Source organism: Saccopteryx bilineata, chromosome 4 (genome assembly GCF_036850765.1).
Source record: "Saccopteryx bilineata isolate mSacBil1 chromosome 4, mSacBil1_pri_phased_curated, whole genome shotgun sequence".
In the NCBI taxonomy this organism is placed as follows: Eukaryota; Metazoa; Chordata; class Mammalia; order Chiroptera; family Emballonuridae; genus Saccopteryx; species Saccopteryx bilineata.
The window spans coordinates 55,805,664-55,828,710 of NC_089493.1; the positions used below are offsets into that span (position 1 = coordinate 55,805,664).

The 23,047-nt window shown below is 49.1% G+C and overlaps 1 protein-coding gene across 6 annotated transcripts in view; it reads left to right on the forward strand.

The window, feature by feature from the left end:
* DAPK2 (death associated protein kinase 2) overlaps positions 1–21,075 on the forward strand; it is a 135,010-nt gene extending 113,935 nt beyond the window's left edge. For 5 of the 6 annotated variants that reach the window (XM_066274110.1, XM_066274113.1, XM_066274111.1 and 2 more), the window contains 8 exons: positions 411–459; positions 1,303–1,329; positions 4,559–4,711; positions 5,780–5,825; positions 7,168–7,708; positions 18,219–18,308; positions 18,426–18,509; positions 20,862–20,998. In XM_066274110.1, coding sequence (XP_066130207.1) covers positions 411–459; positions 1,303–1,329; positions 4,559–4,711; positions 5,780–5,825; positions 7,168–7,708; positions 18,219–18,308; positions 18,426–18,454 — 935 coding nt within the window. In that variant the 3' untranslated portion in view covers positions 18,455–18,509; positions 20,862–20,998. Of the gene's footprint in view, positions 1–410; positions 460–1,302; positions 1,330–4,558; positions 4,712–5,779; positions 5,826–7,167; positions 7,709–18,218; positions 18,309–18,425; positions 18,510–20,861 lie in introns of all 6 variants that reach the window. The other variant, XM_066274115.1, reaches the window with a different exon arrangement.
* Positions 21,076–23,047: the final 1,972 nt, after the last annotated feature.

The following is a 23,047-nucleotide window of genomic DNA, read 5'->3' on the forward strand; positions in this document are numbered from 1 at the left end:
CTCTTTCAGACCAATCTCAGAGGAATGTGGGTTCCCTCTCTGCCATCTTCTCCATCACCTTTCAGTGCTGACCTGACTGCACCTTGTCACTAGGTGCTGCACCTTGTCACTAGGTGCCGTGTTCCCTTCTTGCATCTTCCTTTCCCTACCTTCCTCTTCCTTTTCCAGACATTCCTATGTGCTTTCCCTTGTCCTCACTATCAAGGCCTCTTTAGAAAAGGTTTCTACCAGTTAACAGGCCACTAACTTCCTCTAAATTCCCAGAGCTACATTATCTCCTTCCTTTGATCTAATTTGCCTTAGTGGGGATTCAGGATGGAAACATTTGACACCAAACTTCCTAAAGCTCCCTACATTCATCTCTTCCATGTTCATACTCCTGGCTGACTCTTCACTGTGGCTTCTTACAGCTCCAGAAATTGTGAACTATGAGCCCCTGGGCCTGGAGGCTGACATGTGGTAAGTTGTGTAGGCCACCCGGGTGGTCTAGGGATCTTCCCAAGGGCAGAAGGCCTCAGACCCTGGCTATGTTGAGACACCTCTTGACCGTGAGAACCCTTTTCTCCACACTCACCTTTCAGTGACGCTGGCTGCTCCAGGTGTGCTGGGCCTGAGGCCTGGGCAGCTGGAGGCAACTAGGCCTAGATCTGGGGCCATTGGAACATGGCAGAGGCAGAGAACAAGGGGGGAGCTGGGGGTGGAAGTGCAGCATCACCCTGAAGCCTGCCACAGCACTGACCAAGATCGAGTAAACGCAGCTCCTTTGGCCAGTGCAGCAAGTGATCTTCATGTTCTAGGCTCCGTGGTGGGCCTGGGGGTACCTCAGGGATTGATCCTCTTCTATGCAGACAGCACTTGTTTCATTTTCTTTTAATTTTTATTTTTTTTAGGATTTGTTTCATTTGAACAGTGCTTTATAGTTGGCTGAGTCCCTTAATTAGTTGGTTTTCTAAAATCCTCTCAGCAATTTGGTGAGGTAGTTAGTATTGTCTTCACCATATGAAGAGAAAGAGGTTAGAAGTAATAAGGGACTGGCCCCAACCACAGCCAGCCTGCAAGTGCAGGAGCCTGATCTTGGGCTTGGGTCCTCAGACTCAATGTCCAGAGCTTAATGACGCCCAAATGCTTCCCTGCATGCTGAAGAGTGGCTGGAGAGGGCAGGGGCTCTGGGGCTTGAGATGGCATTCAGAGGCTGCCATAGAGGGGCAGGTGACCACTTCCCCCGAGAACCATGCGGGGAGTCCCTTGTAGACCCGGCATTAGAGCCAGGAGCCCCTGACTTAACTGTTCTTTGTTTTGCAGGAGCATAGGTGTCATCACCTACATCCTGTGAGTATGCCTGATTCTGGATCTCCCACCCAGCTTATACCTGGGGGAACTGGGAGGAGTGAGAGAGAAGCAAGCAGACAGACAGGCTGACATTTCCTGAGCACCCACCACAAACCTGATGTATTTGATCACGCAGCAAACTTGAGACTAAGCCCTCTTAGCTCCATTTCACACACTTGACCCTGTGGTTGGGGTTGCAGTTGGGTGGGAACCCAGGAGAACAGCCTTCCATGCTGTGCAGCCTCTGTCTGCAGCCCCACCACAGCCGGATCCACTGCTCAGCTTCCCCCAGGCCAAAGTTTGCTGTGAGAATGTCAGCTTTCACTCAGAGGCCTTGCGACAGCCCCCAAGCTGCCATGCCACCATCCCTGATCCTGCCTCTTTCTCTCCCTTTCTACCCTCCTTTCCCAGCTCTCACATTCTCCCTCCTCCTTTTCCCCCAGAGTCTCTCTTTCCTGTTCCTGAAGTATTAAGTTGCTTAAGCAGGGATTTTCTGCAGAGCTCTGTGTTTAGTGGAGCTGACACTTTCCATCTCTGGGGCCTTGGGCAGATTCTTAACCTCTTTCTGGGTCTGTATTTCTCATCAGAAAAATGGGAATGGCAAACTTCCCACCCGGGGCGTGTTGTGAGGGTTAAATAAGTGATGTGCAAATTTCCTAGCACTGCTCTGGCACACAGTACATGGCTGATTAGTAGGTATTCACTCCATCAGTGCTTCCCAACCCGTTTCGCCTCAGCACACCTGGAAAATGCTGTATCCCTGGCACACTGGGTCAGAGTCAGCCCACAGCCAGACTCAATGCCTGAGGGGATCGTTCTCTCAACAAACAAACCATTCTCTGATTCTTCCAGCATACTCGGCCTGGAGCGCTGTACAGTGTGGGGAACCCCCTTGAGCAGCAGCGGCGGGTCTAAATCTTGGCTGCATATAAGACCTTTTTTTAAGTCTTTTTTTTTTAAAGATTTTCTTTATTGACTTTACAGGAAGAGGAGGGTGTTGGGGATGAGAAATAGTGGATTCACTTTAGCTGTTCATTGGTTGTTTGTCGTATGTGCCTTGACCAGGGAAGCTTAGGGTTTCAAACCAGCAACCTCAGTGTTCCAAGTCAGTGCTCTCTCCACTGCACCACCACAGGTCAGGCCATAAAACCTTTTAATACCAACCATAGTCCAGGCCCCACCCCAGATCTATTAAGTTAGAAACACTAGGGATAGAATCTGGGCACCAATATATTTTACAATATTGATGTAAAAAGAGAGAGTTTAATGAATTGCTCTATAATTCCAAATCAGAGCCAGAATATTCAGACATTGGCTGTTGAAACTTTGATTTCTTCAGAATTCTGGTTCCCATATTGAAACGTTAAAGAATTCCAGTAGATACGGGGCACAGAGTCTTGTTGCTCATTTGCATTTTATACAGTTTCTTGAGTGCCTGCTCCATGGTGGGCATTGTGCCAGGCACTTGGGGTGGTGATCTAACGGAGAGTCTGCCCTGCTTGTCTGGAACTCTCTCTGTTGAGGTGGGGTGGAGGATGACAGCAGATAGCTAACTCTCACCCGATGAGATCAGGGTTATGGTGGAGATATGAACATATCTCTGTGAGACACAGCAGGACAGGCAGTGGTCTGCTGGGCTTCGGAGGGCTTACTGGGGGGAGGGGGAAAAAGACTGATTGAGTGGTTTGGTTTGAACTGGGCTGTATGGAATGAGATTAATTCTCCAGGGTATAAAGGGAGGAGGGAAGGGTGTCCTGCTAAGGAAGGGAACAGCTAGTGTGTTAAGTATGGTGACATGTACCAAGAATGTGGTAGGGACCAACTTCTGATGCCTTGCTCAGGAGTTTAGATGTGATCCTATAGAGAGGATGGGGAGTCATAGAAGGTTCTTTCTGTTCAAACAATGACAATAATAATTGCCGTCAATTCCAGAGCTTCAGTATGCACCAGGATAGCATGGAGCATTTTTCTTAATGAGAGAGAGAGAGAGAGAGAGAGTGTGTGAGAGAGAGACAGGGACGGACAGACAGGAAAGAAGAGAGATGAGAAGCATCAACTCGTAGTTGCGGCACTTTAGTTGTTCATTGATTCCTTTCTCATATGTGCCTTGACTGGGGGCCTCCAGCTGAGCCAGTGACCCCTTCCTCAAGCCAGCAACCTTTGGGCTCAAGCCAATGACCTCAGGGTTTCAAACCTGGATCCTCAGCATTCCAGGCCAATGTACTATCCACTGCACCTGCCTGTTCAGGCTAGCATGGAGCATTTTATATCTATTTATTCTTCACAACAAGCATGTGAGGTAGATACTTATTTTTTTCTTTATTTTATAGATGAGGGAACTCAGGCTCAGAGAGGTTGAGCAACTTACCTAGGTTCCCCCAGGTAATGAGTGACAGGGCTGAGATTCAAACCCAAGACTGAAACATCAAATATTTTCCAATGTACTATGCTAAGAAAATGGCAGTGTGCATTGGGAAGACCTTCAAGAGATATTTGACCAACAAAACTTTTTGGCCAGTTAGATGAGGTGAGGAAATAGAGGGAGGAGTCAGAAGTGACCCCTGTGTTTCCAGCTTGGATACGTTTGTAAAGTGATGAAGGCAGGGAGCTCAAGGAGGGAAATTTGGGCACAGTGACTTCTAGAAAAATGGTACATCTAAGCAAAGGTTTCCCATGAGCAACTGGAATATGTGTCAGGAGAGAGTAGATTCAAGAGTCGCTATTTGAATGCTACCTCCTGACAAACCCTACAGGGCAACCTCACACTCCCGTTAGTCCCCAGCGGCCACACCTGTCAGGCTTTGCTGAAATTGCTCCCTTATTCTGGAACACCTTCCATTTCTTTCTGACCACTTACAACCTCTTCACTCTTCAAGACACAACTGATGCAATGTCAACTGTCCCATGAAACCTGGACTGGGCCTCCTCTCTGTCCTGTGCTCCCACAGTCCTTTGTCTGGCCTTCTGCTTTGTTCTGCTGTGCTTCTCTCTCCCCTCCTCTTTCATGTCTCTTAAAGACGCAGTTTCTGTCAAGTGCTTAGCAGGAGCCCCATAAGGTGTATTGATTTGGCCTCAGTTGAACAGGCTGCTGACTGGCTGCCCAGAGGGGTCAGGCAGTGCTGCTGGGAACCCCCACCCCACTCAGCAGTATGAATCCAGGTTCCCTGAGTCCATCACCCCACTTCCATCTACTTTCCTATAGTCACGTGTTCTCTGTCTATGTGCTCAGTCTAAGCGGAGCGTCCCCTTTCCTGGGAGACACAAAACAGGAAACTCTGGCAAATATCACAGCAGTGAGCTACGACTTTGATGAGGAATTCTTCAGTCAGACCAGTGAGCTGGCCAAGGACTTCATTCGGAAGCTTCTGGTTAAAGAGACCCGGTAAGAGGACAAAGACAGGCTCGGGCTTCTCAGGTGCTGACCTGTTGCTACTGCTTTTCCCCAAGACATGTCAGTCTGTCCCCGCTTTGTCACAGGCTGTCATCTGCACCATTGTGGTCTAATCTGGGAAGGTGCTGAGAAGTGTGGATTGGCATTCATCTTGTTTGCTCAAGTCTTTCTGCCTTTTTTTTTTTTTTAGCCAAATGCAAATAACTATGTATGTGTGTGTGTGTGTGTGTGTGTGCAGTATGTGTGCCTGTGTGTGCGTTTGGAAGTCATCCTGAGTTTCTCTAGGGCTCATTATCTTGCGAAGTCTGTCCCAAAGTCACCTGGAACTAGAATTTGAAAAGGAAAACAGCAAGTTTTAAGCCAATTCAGGTGGAAGTTAGGGGAGGCGAGCTCAGAGAGGCCAATATGTGGGAGCATAGGAGACATAATCCTACTCCTTTCTCAGGACCCAGGGTGAACTCTGTGGCTGTGGGATCACAGCAGGTGATGGGCAGGGAATTGTAGGGTTTTGGGTGCCCAGAGCATGGCCTCAATGGGGCAAGAATAAGGTCCATAGACTCTAAAAGGTCATGTCTTCTTGGCCCTATAGACTTCAGAGGGAGCCAGAGTGGGGTCCTCTATAGTACAAAACCTTGATTTCTCCACCTAAGGGCAGGGCTATGCAGAACCACCCTACCTGTATACAGTGAAGGACAGAGCAAAGAAGGAATCTGGGAGGCAAACAGAAAAACAGAGACCAAAGATGTAACTATGGAAAGCAGGAAGCTCAAAAGAGCACTTACAGCTTTCCTACAGTGTGGCATTAAGCCCTTCGACTTTATGACCAAAGATGAGGGTTTATGCAATGTCACTCTCTAGAGGGGTCTGCCTCCTGGACCATTTTCTCTGGAGTGCAGAGAATTCAGGCAGTCTCCCATCCATCTCTGCCTCCCCCACTATTCTGGTTTGACGGCAGTGATCCAAAAATGCCAAAATGCAGGTCTAAGATGATTAAGAATGAAGCCCGTGCTCTCAACTTCTGTCCTCATGGGTCATTGCTGTTTCTGACTCTTGTTGCAGGAAACGGCTCACAATCCAAGAGGCTCTCAGACACCCCTGGATCACGGTAAGGGCACAGCGATGAGTTCCTGTGAGCAGGAGGGTCTCTGCTCTGGCTGGCTGGGGTGGCCAGATGCAGAGGGACCACGGAAAGGCCTTTGCTTGAAATACTGGCCCATGGGTGCAGATGAAAGCTATTTGGGGGCTCTGAAGGTTCTGGGCTTTTTCAAATAGGTTTATAGGTTTAAGTTTCTATTATATGGGTTCAGGTGACTTATGAAACACAACCCTTGCAAACCTCAGTTGCAACCCTTTTGCTTTGGGGCCATCCTACAAAGTGTTCTTTGTCCATTGATATGTCGCTGTCATTCTCAAAGCAGAAATCAGGATGCTCCAGTTGTAGAGAGAGATCGATGGCAATGAAAAGTCTCAACTTTGTAATCAGGGCTCCTTCTGACTTTTGGAATTCTGAGTAAAGGATGACACTTAAAGCGGTCACCTGGCTTCCTCAGGCACTGCAAGGCCTCGAAAACGGAGCTCTGAGATGGAGGGCTGGTGGGGAGGAGAGGCAGCTGCTCTCTTAGGGCAACTTCATCCCCTCTGTGGGGAGGGCAGAGGGGACTCCCTGCCTGACTTGCTTTATCATTGCGCTCGCAGCTGCTGGGTTTCCAGAGGGTCTTGTGGTCCAGTCACAGTCAAGTCACAGAAAAGGTGTTTGGGAGGGTGGAGATCAGGAGACTGAGACTCTGGCCCTCCTAGTTCTGTTAACTAAGCAGATGTGCCCTCTAGGTATGTAGTCAGACTTCCCGTTCACTTGAACTGTTACACGAGACAGCTGGAGAGGATGATGTGAGGATGAAGATGAGAAGGGGTAGAGGCCTATGGACAATGGAGAGTGGGGAGGGCTGGAGATTTCCAGAAAGGTCAGGCTCCTCTGCCCACTGAAGGATGGGGAAGGCTCAGAGTACACAGCTAGCCAGGCTCCTGGGCTGCCTCCCTGCTCAGCCTGCAGAGCATTGCCAAGGCCCAGGGACCTGACTGGCCCTGAAGGCAAAAGGCCCCTCAGCGTCCCTCTGTCGGCATGGCCTTGTGTGCTCCTGCTCTTGAGTGGTGCCTGCCGAGCCCTGCTGCAGCCTGCTTGTCTGCGTGGGTGCCCCTAAATGCTATGCGTGTGAAGACCCTCTAATGGCCGTGGGCCACCTGCCGTGATGCGAGCATGCAGGCAGTACCCTGTACTCCTCGACCTTGCTATGGTCCGAGATGGTGTTCCTCCCACCCCGGCCCTCCCCGTGGCTGCCGCATGCAGTGAATGCCGAAGAGGCTGCTCGTGTGCCTGCTGCACTGCCTCAGACTGCTCTTTGGAGCAGGTGTCAAATTAACTTCAGTTCTTCTGTGTAAACACCCACCAGTCCAAAGGGGAAGGCAGAGCACCAGAACAGCGGAAGACAGAGCCCACCCAGCTGAAGACCAAGCACCTGAGAGAGTACACCCTCAAATGCCACTCAAGCATGCCTCCTAACAACACCTACGTCAACTTTGAGCGTTTCGCTCGTGTGGTCGAGGATGTGGCTTGGGTAGACCAAGGATGCCATGCCCTGGCAGGGGCCCATGACACCATTCAGGATGATGTGGAGGCCCTGGTCTCCATCTTTAATGAGAAGGAAGCTTGGTACCGAGAGGAGAGCGAGAGAGCCCGGCACGACCTGTCCCAGCTCAGGTACGAGTTCCGCAAAGTGAAATCCTTGAAGAAGCTCCTGCGAGAAGACATCCAGACCACAGGGTCCCACCTCGGAAGCATGACCAGGAGATTGGACCATCTGCAGGTGCAGTTTGAAGCTTTGAGGCAGGAGCTCTCAGCAGACCTCCGGTACATCCAGGAACTGGTGGGGAGCTGTCCGCTGGAGAGTGGGAGCGCAGACGGCCTGGGCTCTGTGTTCTGCTGGGACGCCGGTGAGCTGATCATGGAACTGCACGACAGACCAGGCAGTGATGTCTTGGCCGGCTTGAAGCTCTGAGCACCAGAATCTAGTCATTAATGCCTCCCAGATGGCTTGCAGAAGCATATTCCCAACTGTCCTGCTGGGAGCTATCCTGCACCAGCTAGGATTATCCTGCAGGGATGTATGTGTGTAGCATAGACTTCCACCCCCTTCACAGAATCCAGAACCACAGAGGTGCTAGTGAGCTATTCATTCTGCACCTCCTCTCACCAACCTGATTTTCTGGGAGAGGGTCTGACAGGCCAGCCAAGCTGTTAGAGCAATTGAGAATAAATGCCTTTCAATGTATCTTTCTCCAGAGGGAAGATAGCTGGCCCTGAAAGTGCTTGATAACTGATTTGTGATCATGGATTTGTGCACATTTCACTTCCCGCCTATATGCCTTAGAGATTGCAGATCTTGGCTAATATTGAGTTAACCAGGGGGTGACAGTAAGTCAGCTTGGTGCTTTTCTGTTTCAGGAGGAGGAGTTTATAATGCATAGAGAAAATACCACGTTTTGTTTATATTGACATCACTTAGCAAGCACTTATACCTTTGGTCCTAATGTCTTTGATCCTTAAAAGAACTTTGTGAGACAGGAAGATGGGTGGCATTATTATTGTCACTATTATTTTCATGTAACTGATGAGGAAATTGATTCAGAGAGGGAAAATGATTTACTCAGGATCATTCATGGCTAGTTGATACAGAGGAAACAGAAACTCAGGAGGCCTGACTTTTTTTTGTTGTTGAGATTTTATTTATTCAGTTTAGAAAGAGGAGAGAGAGAAAGGGGGGTGGGAGGAGCGGGAAGCACCAACTCATAGTTGCTTCCTGAATGTGCCTTGACCGGGCAAGCCCAGGATTTGGATCCAGCGACCTCAGCGTTCCAGCTCGACACTTTATCCACTGTACCGCCACAGGTCAGACAGGACGCCTGACTCTAAGATGAGGGATATGGGAAATTGCGAGGCTTGGCAGTCAAAATCCACCTTAATATTAAAGTTTAGATCGCAGACGTAAAATAAGCAACTTTATGTGTTCTGCCAGGTGGAGGTAGAAGGCCTCATCCCTTCAGATGGTTGTCTGGAGAAGTGTCCTATAGGGCGCACGCAGTTCGTGGCTCCTGTCCTGTCCAGCTTGTGTCTGTCTAAAGACCTGCCCGCAGAGCAGGAGGACAGAGGCAGCATCTCCCCTTCTCTAGCTCTCCCTCTCTGGCAAAGGGCCTCGACTTGGTGTTGGAAATGAGTACCAAAAGGGACTCAGCACAAGAGTTCTTCTTCTTATGTCCTTAGAGCACTGGGTCCTGAAAGGTCTGAGAAATTCCATCAGAGTTTTTGAAGAGGGTGGACAGTAAGACTGGGATGCACAAGGTACAGTGGTCCCTACTTCACCCCAAGCTTTGAGCACAGTGCCCGGAGGACCTATCACCCTTTTCCTGGAGAAGGGCCCAGTCAAGCGGCTCATAGAGACGGTGGAGTGTGCAGTGTGGGCCAGTGCTATGCTACAAGCATGGGGTGGGGGAACAGATGTATCAATCATTTCAAAGTATCTTAACAGATTTACAGAACACCCTTGTCAGGGAGGCAGGGTAAATGCTATTTCCAATTTGGAGATGAGGAAACAGGATGTGATTTGTCCAAGGTCAGAATAGTGGCAAAAATGGAGCTCTCCCGACAAGCCTATTGCTCCTCCTGCTTCCCCCAACTGCCCCGGCCCCCAGGGATTCACTCTCTGCTTCTGAGGCAGGAGAAACTCGGGTTCGCCCATCCATCCATTCACAAATAATAATTTCTGGACACCTACCAACTGCCAGGCACCTGGCATGGCACTGGGGATACAAAGTTAAGAGAAACAGGAATGTTTTCTGCCTTAACCAACTTGGCAGTCCAGTGAAGGATTTCAGTGTCAATCAAGAACATTCTAGGAGTGTAGCACTGCAGCTGGGACATAGGCTGTGAAAGAGAAGCTTGCAGTAAGAGCCTGCAATGGGGGTTTGATCTAGTCAGGGAAGGCGCCTGTGAGGTGGCGATGCTGGGGCTGAGGTCAGCTAAGCAAACTAGGGAGAAAGAATTGTTCCCTACAGAGCCGTCATGGCAGGGCTCTGTGGTGGGAGGGGCATGGGAGACTGAACTTACGCCGGCAAAAAGAAAGCTGGAGGGGAGAAAATAAGAGTATTGTGTAGATGCATCTGGATAAGACTTTGCCATATTGAAGAGCTCTCTGCCTTTATCCCAAGAGTCATGGGGAGCCCTGATGGGTGCCAGTCTAGTCAATGCCCCAACATCCTGGGGGGGAGGGTGGCCAGTGAGCAGCACAGATAGGAAGTAGTTTAGGACGAGACATGAGATTCTGATCCCATGAAATCATTTCTTCAAAATCCTACCCCCTTTTCTATTAGCCTGCTGGGTCATTTCAAATATCATATATAATATTTGTAACAAACTTTTTTTTCATCAAATATAAAAAACCCAGGTTTCATCAAATATAAGACACATCATTGTTTTATGTACTTGAAAATAAGAAAGATGAAAAGCCCAAGATGGGAAGTCCAATAGGAGACCCCCCACACAAAGCTAGAATGTCCTCGCCGAGAGGGTGACAAAGCCACCGTGAGAAAGGAAAAGCAAGGGAGCGTGTGTGCCCCAGCCTGGCACCAGGTGGGGGGATGAAAACTCCTCCCTTGAGAACAGCAGCTTTAGGTCAGTGGTCCTCATGCTTTCTGAATTTGCACAGCCAGTGAGTTCCAGAGAGAACCTCCAGCAGATAATCTAATGTCAGACAGTCTGAGGCTGGGTGGGCCCTGATGGCGGGCGGAAGCAGCACGAACACCTGTCTTCAGGGCAGACCGACAGTTACGATGTGCCATTGAGTGGGAGAAAAGTCCTGGCTGATGTTGGACATCCAGAAATGTGCATCCTAGAATCAGTGGAAGATGGCAAATATGTTCCTATGAGAATTGGGACAAATGACCCATCTACAATCTCTCCAAGAACTTACCTGCCCTGTCACAGGATATGATGTATTCATTTGGCATATGACACTGTAAATGTTAAAGGTTCTTGACCTTATACAGCCAGGTTTCCTGAGGAAAGGAAGCCCCCCCCCCCCATCGAGCAACTCAGGGGAAACTTTTTCTTGTGAATGTCAAAATAAAATGCAGTAAAGGAATCAGATGTCGATGATGATTTGAATTAGGGGGACTGGGAAGAGGGAGGGAGAAGTGGTTATTTTAGATCATGACAGAAATCACACACTCTCCATGCTGTGGGGTCCTCAGAGGTGAACCACCGATCACCCTTATTCTACAGTATTTTATGGGATAGGACTTGTCTAATGTCACCCAGTAGTCGGGACTATTGCAGTGGAATTGTCCTCTTTATGTTCAAGTCTAATCATTGGTAACAATTTGACATTTGGATGTTTTATAAACAGGTGCTTTTCTGTTCTAAGAACTTGCAAAGACAAATTGAAATGAACTAAGAAATGCCCCCAAGTCTTTTAGGGAAATCAGAGGTGACTGACGTTCCTCTATCACCTGGCCAGTCCAACCTGCATCACCCTTTGGCATTAGAACCTGATGTTGAGGGGAACCCAAGGAGGCCCAGCCGGGGGCCTGCTGAACTCTTCCCCACACGCCAACAGCTGGAATTTTACCAGCGAGGTCAAGGGCAGGGCGGAGCTGATAGTCCCTTGTATCTAAGTATCTGAGGAACAGAGTGTCCCTGGCACTGGTACTTCGAGGGAGGAAGGCCTGGGGGGCACTGCTCTGTGGGCAGACCCATCTGCTGTCAGACTTTTTATTCATTGGGTCTTAATGAAAGATCTGCCGTTGTGCAAATGCCACCCTGGACTGTTGGGGAGGGTGAGGGTGAGTGTGTGATATCTTCCTGAATAACAGCTCCCAGGGAAGCTGAGAGTCAGCTCCAGGGGAAAGCGGCAGCCTGTCCCTGCTCTGAAGCAGATGCACATGGCACGGTGATTACTCCACCTGCCCCAGGAAGTGGTTACCAGTCACTCTGCAGATGCAGGTGGCTGCCCTGGAAGGGCGGGGGCAGAATAATAATGACAGGAGAAGCCAGAGTCTCCTCCATGCACCCCCTCCCACACCACCCACCCTCTGCCACAGGTGATTATGAACATGGTGGTTTCCCACCTCATTCCATCACATGGTGCAGTCGGCCCATGCGGGAGGTGGTTTTGTACCCAGACACCATCCCCACTGTCAGCCTCGATAAATGTCTATGGAACTGAATGGCCTTTTCCCCTTTGTCTGTGAAACTCTTGGCCCGTGGAGAAGGCTCTGCGGTGGAGGAGAGACCCAGCAGTGGGCATGTTTGAGGAGCAGAAGGGGCCAGATCAGCAGAACAAACACTGATTGTGCTCTGGCTCTGGAGGGAGGTGACAGATAGGGATAAGACAATTCCTGAATAAAAGACTCAGTGTCTGGGACAAATGGGGACTAATCACCTGAGAGATGGGCAAGGCTGTGGTGAGTGATAAAATAAGGGTACCTCATATTCCCGAAAACAGGAGAAAGATGCATTCTGACTGAGAGAAGGTAGGAGGGGAGGCCGAGGGCAGAAACATTCTTACCACCTTCCCATCCCCCTCCTCAAACTGTGGCCTGTGGGGAAGCTGCCACGGAGAATTTGGAGGGATGGGGAGAAACCCATTTTGGGGCCATGAATCCGGACTGTGAAACAGAGATTAAAGAGAAGGAGATTAAAAAAGAGAGAGTTTTTAACTTTTTGTTACGAGAGATTTTTGAAATTTGCCCAAGAGTGTGGCGAATGGTATAGTGAATTCCACGTCCCTCTTACTGGCTTCAACAATGAGCGAGCTGTGCCCAGTGCTCTCCGTTCATCTCCGCCACTACTTTTTCTGGAGTATTTTAAAGTAAATTTAGACATATTTAATTCATAAATTATTCAATTTGAATCTCTGATAAGGACGTTTCCTTTTCATATTACCACAGTGCCACTATCATACGTGACAAAATCAGGGATAATTCCTTAATATCATTTGCCTACACATTCCATACTCTCATGTCCCCACTTTTCTCAAGGACGTTCTGTTATAGTTGGTTTGTTATCATCAGGATCCAAACAAAGTTCACGCATGGCATTTGGTTGTTATGTCTCTCGAGTCTCCTGTCTTCTGTAACAGTACAGGAGGGACGAAAAATGGCTCAGAGGACTGAAGGCACTGGCACGTGGATTAAAAGTGAGAGTATGTTCATGCTGAGACCTAACTCGTAAAAGTGAGACCAAATCAGGCAAGGAAAGGGGTATTCCTACGTCTTTCCATTGAGTTGTCTGATGTAGGGACAACCCGCTGGGACACATCCTTTCTGCAGCTCTCCTTACCCACTGTAACCAGGCAGAGAGACTCAGGCACCTGTAAGCCTCACACGCTGCCTTCAGGAGATGAAGTGAAACCAGCAGGGTCCAGGCTTCTGCCAGCAAAACAGCCAGCCAGAGGAAGAGGTGGAGGGGCCACCTATAGAGAGACTCCATTAGGGAAAGTAGGGAGGAGGGGTGAAGTGACAGGCCTAGGCAGGAGAGGGAAGTGGGTGCTCATGTGTCCCTGGCTTTCAGTGGCGGATGGGGCTGGAGAAATGGCACTGGTGGAGGTTGGAAAAGCTGCCATCTGTTTGCTGTTTCTAGAGGAGGCCTGGTATTTAGAGAAAAATCTTCTGGAGTGCCTTGTATGAAAAGCCAGGGTTCCTTTCTTATTCCTGGGAGGTTGGCTGCTGCCTCATCTCCCTGCTCTGTGAACGCGGGTGCTGACCTAGCACAGCCTGCTGGGCTTTTCAAAGGCATTTGCATCTGCAGATCAAAGCCTGACTTCAGCCACAGCATTCTGTCTTCTTGCCTCCCTGACATTTTTCTGAGACACCAAACGTGCTCCTAGAAGCCTGGTAAGAAATGCCCAGACTACAGGTCAGAGGAAGGTGGGCACTGCCTGTTTGCAGACAGGTAGGTGTGGGGATGAGGAGAAGGCAAACTCACTCCACCCCACCACCACCCCATACTACCAATTTAATCAAAAATGTTAGTGCCACATTCTTCTGGGAACAGATTTCACTGCAGAATTTACATCTCTTTGACTCTCAAGGCTTAGATGACAGCGTCAGCATTTGATGAACCCTCTTAGCAACCAAGGAGGCCCATGGATTAGGAAAGGCCAGGCTGATAGATGTGTAGCTTGGGTGGCCTCCTTCTCAGAGTTCATGCTGTGTTGTGTAGCATATAGACAGGGCCGTAGAAGTAATTGCATCACCTCCCATGAATGGCCTCTGGGGATTGTTCCCCCTGATATTTTTTAAAAATTATTATTTTTTTTTACAGAGACAGAGAGAGGGACAGATAGGGACAGGCAGACAGGAAGGGAGAGAGATGAGAAGTATTAATTCTTCGCTGCGGCACCTTAGTTGCTCATAGATTGCTTTCTCATATGTGCCTTGACCGGGCGGGGGGGAGCTACAACAGAGCGAGTGACCCCTTGTTCAAGTCAGCAACCTTGGGCTCAACCTGGTGAGCCTTGATCAAACCAAATGAGCCCACGCTCAAGCCAGCTACCTCAGGGTTTCGAACCTGGGTCCTCTGCATCCCAGCCCAATGCTCTATCCACTTCGCCACCGCCTGGTCAGGCCCACCTGATATTTTAGTCAGGCCTCTCTGCTCAGTCACTGGCCCTGCTGGACCAATTGGTAGATGGGGTTTTCATTAACAGGACTCCCCCCCCCCCCCCCCCCCCGCCTGCATGTTGACCTTCCAGCCATGGGGTTTAGGTGTCTCTTTCCTGGCAGGGTACCAACCAGTAAGTGGATAATAATAGGTCCCTTTCCTTTCAGAGTCTATAAGCCCCACCTCATCCAACTCTCCAAGTGGAGTGCAAGTGTCCCCTGCCAGGGTGAGGCTCAAAGGTGAATTGTAGACATTTGTGAAGTTAGAGGTAGAAATGTTCTGTGGGTTGGGAGGTAGGAAATCACTTTGGAAAGGAGACACTAGTTGCTGGGAGATGCTGGGAAGGGGAACTAACAAAAACATAACAAATAAATGCAGAATAAAACATCAGTGACACATGCTGTGAAGAAGTAAGGCACAGGCACAGTAGGTTATGCAGACCAGTTGGGTTGCTATTTTACATAGGGCAGTCAAGGAAGGCCTCTCTGAGGAGGTGGCATTTAAGCAAGGACCTGAACAAAGTGACAAAGTGAATATATGAAGGAGCAAGGGAAAAACCCTGAGACCTTGGGCTCCCAGACTAGAGCAGACCAGTATGATGGGAGCCACAGCCATGGGAAGGAGAGAGAGGAAATCAGACTGGAGAAGGACCCACATGGTTCAGGCACTGGGGGTCTTGGTGGCCATGTTGAGTTCCAGTAAGCCTGACCTGTGGTGGCGCAGTGGATAAAGGTCAACCTGGAATGCTGAGGTCACCAGTCCAAAACCCTGGGCTTGCCTGGTCAGGGCACATAGGAGAAACAACTACAAATTAATGCTTCCCACTCCTCCCCTGCTTTCTCTCTCTCTCTCTCTCTCTCTCTCTCCTCTCTCTAAAATCAATAAACAAAATCTTAAAAACAAACAGACAACAACAACAAAAAGAATGGCAGGAAGCTGCTGGAAGGCTTTGATACCAGGAACAGGCAGGCTCTGCCCTCTTTTGCGTCTCCCTCCCAGGTGAGCCCTAGTCCTGAACCAAGGGCTGGGATGCAGGGTGGCAGAGGTGACAGGCAATTAGGGAGAGAGCTGGGAGAGCTTGGCCTGGTGGTCCCCTCAGTGCCTCTTCTCTTCCCTCCTTGCCTTCTTCCCCTCCCTCTGTCCCTCCTGCACTCTTTGGTCCAAACCACTGTGTTCCAGTTTGGGAGGGTGACTCGCCCCTGGCTTTCTTGTCTCCTCTCACATGTCAAGGTGTGTGCACTCTCCTCTCCGATCCCCACAGAACTCCGCTTACCCCTCCCCCTGGGCAGAGCTGTGGGGAGTCATGGTTTTATGGCTGCTGATCTAGGTGGCTGGCCTCTCATTGGCAGGCATCAGCAGGTCCCAGGATATTATTCCAGGCTGTCCCAGGGAAACAATGGCACCATCCAACTATTCAGCACCCATTGTTGTATGTGCTGAGTGGGGTGGAGTTGGGGCCAGGGACACTGACAAAAACATGAAGAAAATTCTGTGCCCAAGTTGTTTTTCCACTAGTGGGGGTGGAGCGATTCCCCTGCAGAGCTGACTAAGATGGGAGGTATTTGTAATAAGGGAGCTCACAGTGTTTTCTGGTCCTGTTGCAAGGAGAGGCATTGTTTGTAGAACATTGTCTTAAAGGAGGTCACATTTGAATTGGGCCTTCCAGGAGGCTGGAGGTTGGGTGGACGTGCAAAGGGCCTCTTGCCAGAAGATTTTACATCCAGGGCAGGGTAGGCCAGCAGTGTGCACTGGCTTCCCCTGGTGCCTAGCGCCGTGATGAAAAACAAACAGGTGTGGAGGAGAGACAAGATTCAGGAACCAATGGGCAGCCTCACTCCACATTCCCTGCAGCGGTGCCAGATGCGGCCTGGCCTCCAGGAGGCCGTCAGAGCGGAGGGGGAAGCAGAGCTGGGTGGGACTTCGTGTGTTGCCTTGGGCAGTTCATTTTCTCGAGGTCACGGAGTCCTTTGAGAATTGTTGAAAGCTATCGACTCTCCTCAGAAATATATATTTGTACATAAACACTAAAAATTTTTTTATTGAGATACAATTCAGATTTCATAAATTTACCACTTAAAATGTATAAGTCAGTGGTTTTCAGCAAATTCGCAAGTTTGTGCAGCAATCATCACTATATAATTCCAGGACATGTTGTCACCCCCAAACAAAACTTACTACCCTTTGCTAGTCATTCCCCAGTCTCCTCTCCCTCTGCCCCCTGGCAGCTAATCTACTGTCTGTCTCTATAGATTTGCCTATTCTGGACATATTATATAAATAGAATCATACAGAATGTGGCCTTTTGTGTTTTCTTTCACATAATATTTTCACTTTTTTTTATATATATATATTTTTGAAGTTGGAAATGGGGAGGCAGTCAGACAGACTCCCGCATGCGCCCGACCGGGATCCACCTGGCATGCCCACCAGGGGGCGATGCTCTGCCCATCTGGGGCGTCGTGCTGTTGCAACCAGAGCCATTCTAGTGCCTGAGGCAGAGGCCATAGAGCCATCCTCAGTGCCTGGGCCAACTTTGCTCCAATGGAGCCTTGGCTGCGGGAGGGGAAGAGAGAGTCAGAGAAGGAGAGGGGGAGGGGTGGAGAAGCAGATGGGCGCTTCTCCTGTGTGCCCAGGAATCGAACCCAGGACTCCTGCACGCCAGGTCGACACTCTACCATTGAGCCAACTGGCCAGGGCCTCACATAATATTTTCAAGGTTCATTCAGGGTATAGCATGGATCAGTGCCTCATTCCTCTTTTTGAATAATATTCCACTATATGCATAAGCCATATTTTGTTTATCCATCATCAGTTAATGCACATTCCAGTTGTTTCCACTTTTTGACTATTATGAAGAAGATTGCTGTGAACATTAGTGTACAAGTTCACACACTAACACTTAACAACCATTTCATGCACAAGTTTATACACTAGTCTTACAAAACCCATCTCTTATTTCAGAAACCTTGACTTATTTACAAAAGAGGAGGAATTCACAAAGGAGTGTATTCATTAAATTGCATGCTTAAATATGTTCAGCTGTTTGGTAAAAATAAAGCTATTTTTAAAATAAAATAAATTTAAAAAGAGGGAATGGAGAAGACAGTAAGGCTATCAATAATTTATTGCTATTTATTGAGCATCTCTAGGTTAAGCACTTTACATACCCACATTCGTTTGATCCTAAACAACCCTGTGATACAATGTTATTTATTCTCCCCATATTACAGATGAGAAAACTGAGGCTCAGAGGAGTCATCAGGCTTCTTGGAGAAGTCAGGATTTAAGCTGAGCCTTGACTTCAGGCTGTGAATGGCAACTCCACATTCTGTTTCCTCTGGACCTCCATCAAAGCCCCTACTTCCTTCCATTTATTTTTTAATGGAATAGTAATGTCCTGCATGCCAAAAAGCATCCATTTGGCTAACGCCCATCAGGCCCAGTACACAGTGGGCATCCTAGACTACCGTGCAATGACCCTTCCCCAAAGCGATTTGTGATTGAAAGCCCTGCCTCCCTGTCTTTCCCTTCTGGGGGCACAGCCTCCACCCTAGCCAGCATGTGTATCTGGCTGTGGTAATAATAGCTCAGGGGCACCAAGGTGTCTCTTGAACAGATGAGACATCTGTAAACGTTGCCCTCAGTGTGACATCCCTCTGCATACCCTGCCTGGTAGGAAGATGCCAGGGTCAGGCTATGGATGGCTTGTGATCGGGGATTCTGCAGAGAGGGGCGGCTGCTGTCGGAAGCTCAGTGTCAGTTGCCATGCTCTGCTTTGTCTCGCAGCCGGTGGACAACCATCAAGCCCTGGTACGCAGGGAGTCCGTGGTCAACCTGGAGAACTTCAAGAAGCAGTATGTTCGCAGACGGTGGAAGGTGTGTCAGGGCTTAGGAGTGGGGGGCGCGGGTGCAGGGGACCCAGGTGGGTTCCTGGTTCCCTCCAGGTCCCTGTGCACATTCTCACCGGGCAGTCCCTTTGTCTCCCTCTTGCAGCTCTCTTTCAGCATCGTCTCCTTGTGTAACCACCTCACCCGCTCCCTGATGAAGAAGGTGCACCTAAGACTGGATGAAAACCTGGTGGGTAAATGCAGTGCCCTCTTCTGGGTGGAATTTGGGAGTGGCCTGGAGCTTGTGGATGAAGGGGAACAGATCGGTTTTAACTGTTTCCAGCCAGTTCTGCTGGCCTTGCCTTCCTCTGCACTGTGATTAGTGGGGGCATCCTGTTCAGGAGGCCACTGAGGTGGTGTCAGGAGAAACATTGCTTCTGCAGATCCTCTCCTGGTGGGCCTCCAAAGGGACTGCTGCTGCCACTCCACTGCCGTAGGCTTTTCCTGTGGACTTGTAGCCTGCTGGGCACCTTGGGGACTCTGGATAGTGGAACTACCACAGGCAATCCAAAATCCTGACTATCCAGAGATCTGCTGTAGAATGGGGGCTTTATATTCATGTTCCAATTGTTCCATTTCTGTTTTGCTTTCAATTAACATTAATAATAATAGATACATATTTGATTAGCTTGTTACCAATTTGTGTACATTTAAATTGAAGGACTTATAATATATACTGATCAAGAGCATGGCCTCTGGAGCCAGACTGCCAGAATTCACATCTGCCACTTAATAGCTGTGTGACTTTGAGGAAATTACATAACCTCTCTGTGCCAAAATGTTATCATTTGTAGTCATGAGAATGAAAGGATGATGTATTCTGAGAACCTGACACTCTAAGTGCTTAATACATATTAGCAGTTATTCTTGTCTAGAATACTGTAGACTTTAAAATGCAGTGCCAGTACTTCTGAATGCAGCATTAGTATTCCAGATGTTAGAGGTTCCCTGGACAGATGTGCCCCACCCCACTGCTCACTGAGTGTAGTAAGGGTTCCAGGAGTATCTGGGATGGCACAGGTCAGGAAAGAAGGTGACTCTTGCCCAGGAGAGGGCTGGAAGGCAGCTGCTGAAACAGACGGGCAGTCAGCCTTGAGCAACCTTAGGACACACAGCACTTGGGCTGAATCCCAGAACCCGGCACAACCCCTGTCTTCCCCTCTCCCTGCCACGTATCCTGGTGTCCTTTTTCTTCAGCCCGAGCTCTTGTTGGTTCTTATTCTTGCCCAGTACTTGAGGATTTATGGATCCAGAGGACTGAAACAATTGTGTGGCTTTTGCCAAACCACGTTCCTTCCCTGGTCGCTTCCCTCATTCATCTGCTATAAAAGGGACCGGACTCTCTCCTCTGAAAATTCCTGTTAATGGCAGACAGACTTTCCCCCAGCTTACGTTTTTATTGTTTGGCTCTGACGCACACTAAAAAGTTGCTATTCAGCAGAGCCTGAGTTATTTTTATTGTTATAGCCAGGCTTGGTCCAGGATGTATTTGGCTAAAGTTGATCTTGACCTTGGATGTCCAGGTGGCTTGGGCCAGGGGAAGGAGAAAAGGGCCTGGGAAGGCACATGGCGCACAGCAGACATGCCTTTCAGCTGAGTAGGCTGATCTAATGCAGGCCATGGGGAGGGACCAGAGAGTAGGGAAAGGACAGTCCATTGCTCTCCTCGTTTTTACCCTTATGTAAACATTTAAAAATAGTCCTCTTTTTACTCAAAGGCTCAGCACCATTAGCTCAATGCTCACCCTACAAGTGGAAGAGGATTGGGTCCTAGACATCTATTATAAAGTTTTCCCAAAGGGACTTTCCTTAAAAAAAAAAGTGGGAGGGGGTTCTTTTGTTTAGAAAGCATTAAAATTGAACATCTTGCAACAGATTTTTTTAATGACTTTCTGAATTAGTACTTCTATTAATAATTTTAATAATTTGGTAGATCAATGTGGCCTGAATGGAAAAGGCAGTATGACCTCCAGGGCTTCAACTTTGATTTAGCCATGGAGTACACTTTACTCTTTCCCTCTTTCATAAAAATGGAGCGCAAAAGTTGTTCCCCTGGGAAAACAGCATGGTAAGCCTTGCTCAAGGTGCAGCCTAAGCCAGTCAAAGGAGAGGGGGTGTGGAGCAGTGGCTGTCAGAGGCTGGGGAGGTCCCAGTGGCTCCCTGTCTTCCCCCTTCTCTCCAGTCTGAGGTCAGGAGACCTCTCGGCCCCCAGACCGTGTACCAGGCGGTCTTGAGCATGTGGCTGCCACCAGGTAGAATTTTCGTTATTATTACAATCTGACTTCTCCTGGTACCTGGTTTCCCTGCATGCTCTGCCTGTTCTCCTTCCTCCTGGAAGGAGGCCTCAGGCATTGGGTCTGGCTGCACTTCAGGTCCCTCCCTGTGCCCAGCCTCTGGACAGGACAACAGCCTCCCTCTCAACATCCACCCCTCTGGCTTGCAGGCCACTGGCTCAGGCGTACCAGGCCAGGTTGCCCAGCACAACCCCATTCCTGACATCTCATGACCCTCTTGCCCTGAGCCTCTCTTTCTTTGTTTTCCAGAGGAATTGTGAGAGTGACACGGAGGAAGACATCGCTACGAGGAAAGCCCTCCGCCCCCGGAGGAGGAGCAGTATCTCTTAACTGGCCCAGCTCTCAGAGGCCACCGGGGAGGCTCAGGCCCAGCGGGGCCCCCTTCTATGCAGACTCTTGGTTCTGTTTGTCACCAGCGCCCAGGGACTCTGCATTCCTGAATATTTTGCAAGAGAGATGGGTCCTCAGGATTCAGAAATGTGTGCCGGGGAGCCAGCAGACCCTGGGAGCTGAGGCTGTTTCCCACGGAGGAGGTGTCACATTCCCAAAGCTCTTTCTCTCCAGAAAGCAGGCTCTCCCTGTCTGCCTGCCGTCCTCAGAACCCGGGGTGTGGGTGTGGACTTAAGAAAACCATGTAAATGAACATTATCGTCAAGGGTGAAGGTCAGAGTAAGGCAGTTTTCCTCATAGGATGAGGGAGTTCAGAACCAGCCTACTCAAAATTCACACCAGGAGGACAGAGGCCTGCCCCCTTGGGACAAGCCAAGTCAGTGAAGTGAATCTTGGGGTGTGAGGGACCAATCCTGTGGCCTCCCAGAACCCACATGAAGTTAGCCTGTCAGGCCGACCGACATATCAGACCTTCTGAAGCAGCAGCCTATTGCCAGCCCACTGAATTGTAATTTTTCCCCATTTTTATTAAACTTCTGGTTTACCTGATGCTTGGCTTCTTTTTGGGCTATCTCCATCTGATTTTATTTAGCTCAAATGCCTACGACTCTGGGGGTACACCCAGGGTTGGGGTGCTGAGAGGACAGTACCCCAGAAGGTCACACTGAACCACCCCCTCTGGACTATAAGGCACCTGCTTTCTATATTCTTCCCTAAAGCTTTCAGCCCCAGAAAATCAGCCCAGATGTTATACATAATGCCTATGCCATCTCTACTACTATTCCCATCATTTCTGATGGATGTATGGGCTCAGTTGTATCTCCCAGCCCCCAGTACCACAAAATAGGACTATATTTGGCCATACGGTCTTTAAAGAAGTTATCAAGTTAAAGTGGCTAATGGGCCCTAATTCCAATATGACTGGTATCATGTGTCTTTGTGTGTGTGTGTGTATGTGTGTGTGTGTGTTGTGTGTGTGTGACAAAGACAGAGAGAGACAGAGAGAGGGACACATAGGGACAGACAGGAAGGGAGAGAGATGAGAAGCATCAATTCTTTGTTGCGGCACCTTAGTTGTTCATTGATTGCTTTTTCTTATGTGCCTTGACGGGAGGGGGGGGGCTACAGCTGAGCAAGTGACCCCTTGCTCAAGCCAGTGACCTTGGGTTCAAGTTCAGCTGGTGAACCTTGCTCAAACCAGATGAGCCCATGCTCAAGTCAGTGACCTCGGGGTTTTGAACCTGGGTCCTCCACATCCCAGTCCAACGCTTTATCCACTGTGCCACTGCCTGGTCAGGCTATGACTGGTGTCTTTATAAGAAGAGGTGATTAAGACACAGAATAAAGACTGTGTGAAGACCCAGGGAAATGACAGCCAAGGAGAGGTTTCAGAAGAAACCAACCCAGCCAATCTCTCTATCTTATATTCCTGTCTTCCAGAACTGTGAGAAAATGCATATCTGTTGTTTAAGCCACCGGTCTGTACTATTTGTTAAAGCAGCCCTAGAAAATTAATACACCTGTCAACTACGGCCAACATAGGGGCAGGGGACTTTTTAAAGATGTGGATGGAGAAGGATAAAGAAGGACCCACAGAGAGAAAGGGAGGAAAAAGAGGTGAGTTACCCTGGCCCGTGAGTGAATATAGTAAGGGAACCTCAATAAACATAGATCTCTGGGCCGTGCTTCCCAGGCTAAAAGACTGGGGTTGCTGATCAGTACCCAAGAGAAGACCCTTGGATGCCAGAAATCAAAAGGGTCAGGGTGAGGCCCTGAAACTAAGAAAGAAACTGAGAAGAGGTGGGGGGAGGGGAAGTTTTAGAAGGTAGTGGGGGGAAGTGAGCCAGAAAGGGGCCTGGGAAAAAGGGAGGCAGCATTTCCCTTTGTCTGCAGCTTTTGTTTTATTTTTTTAAATGTTATTGATTGATTGATTTTTACAGAGAGAGTTGTTCCACTTATTTATGCATTCATTGGTTGATTCTTATATGTGCCCTGACCAGGAATAGAACCTGCAACCTTGGTATATCAGAACCATGCTCTAACCA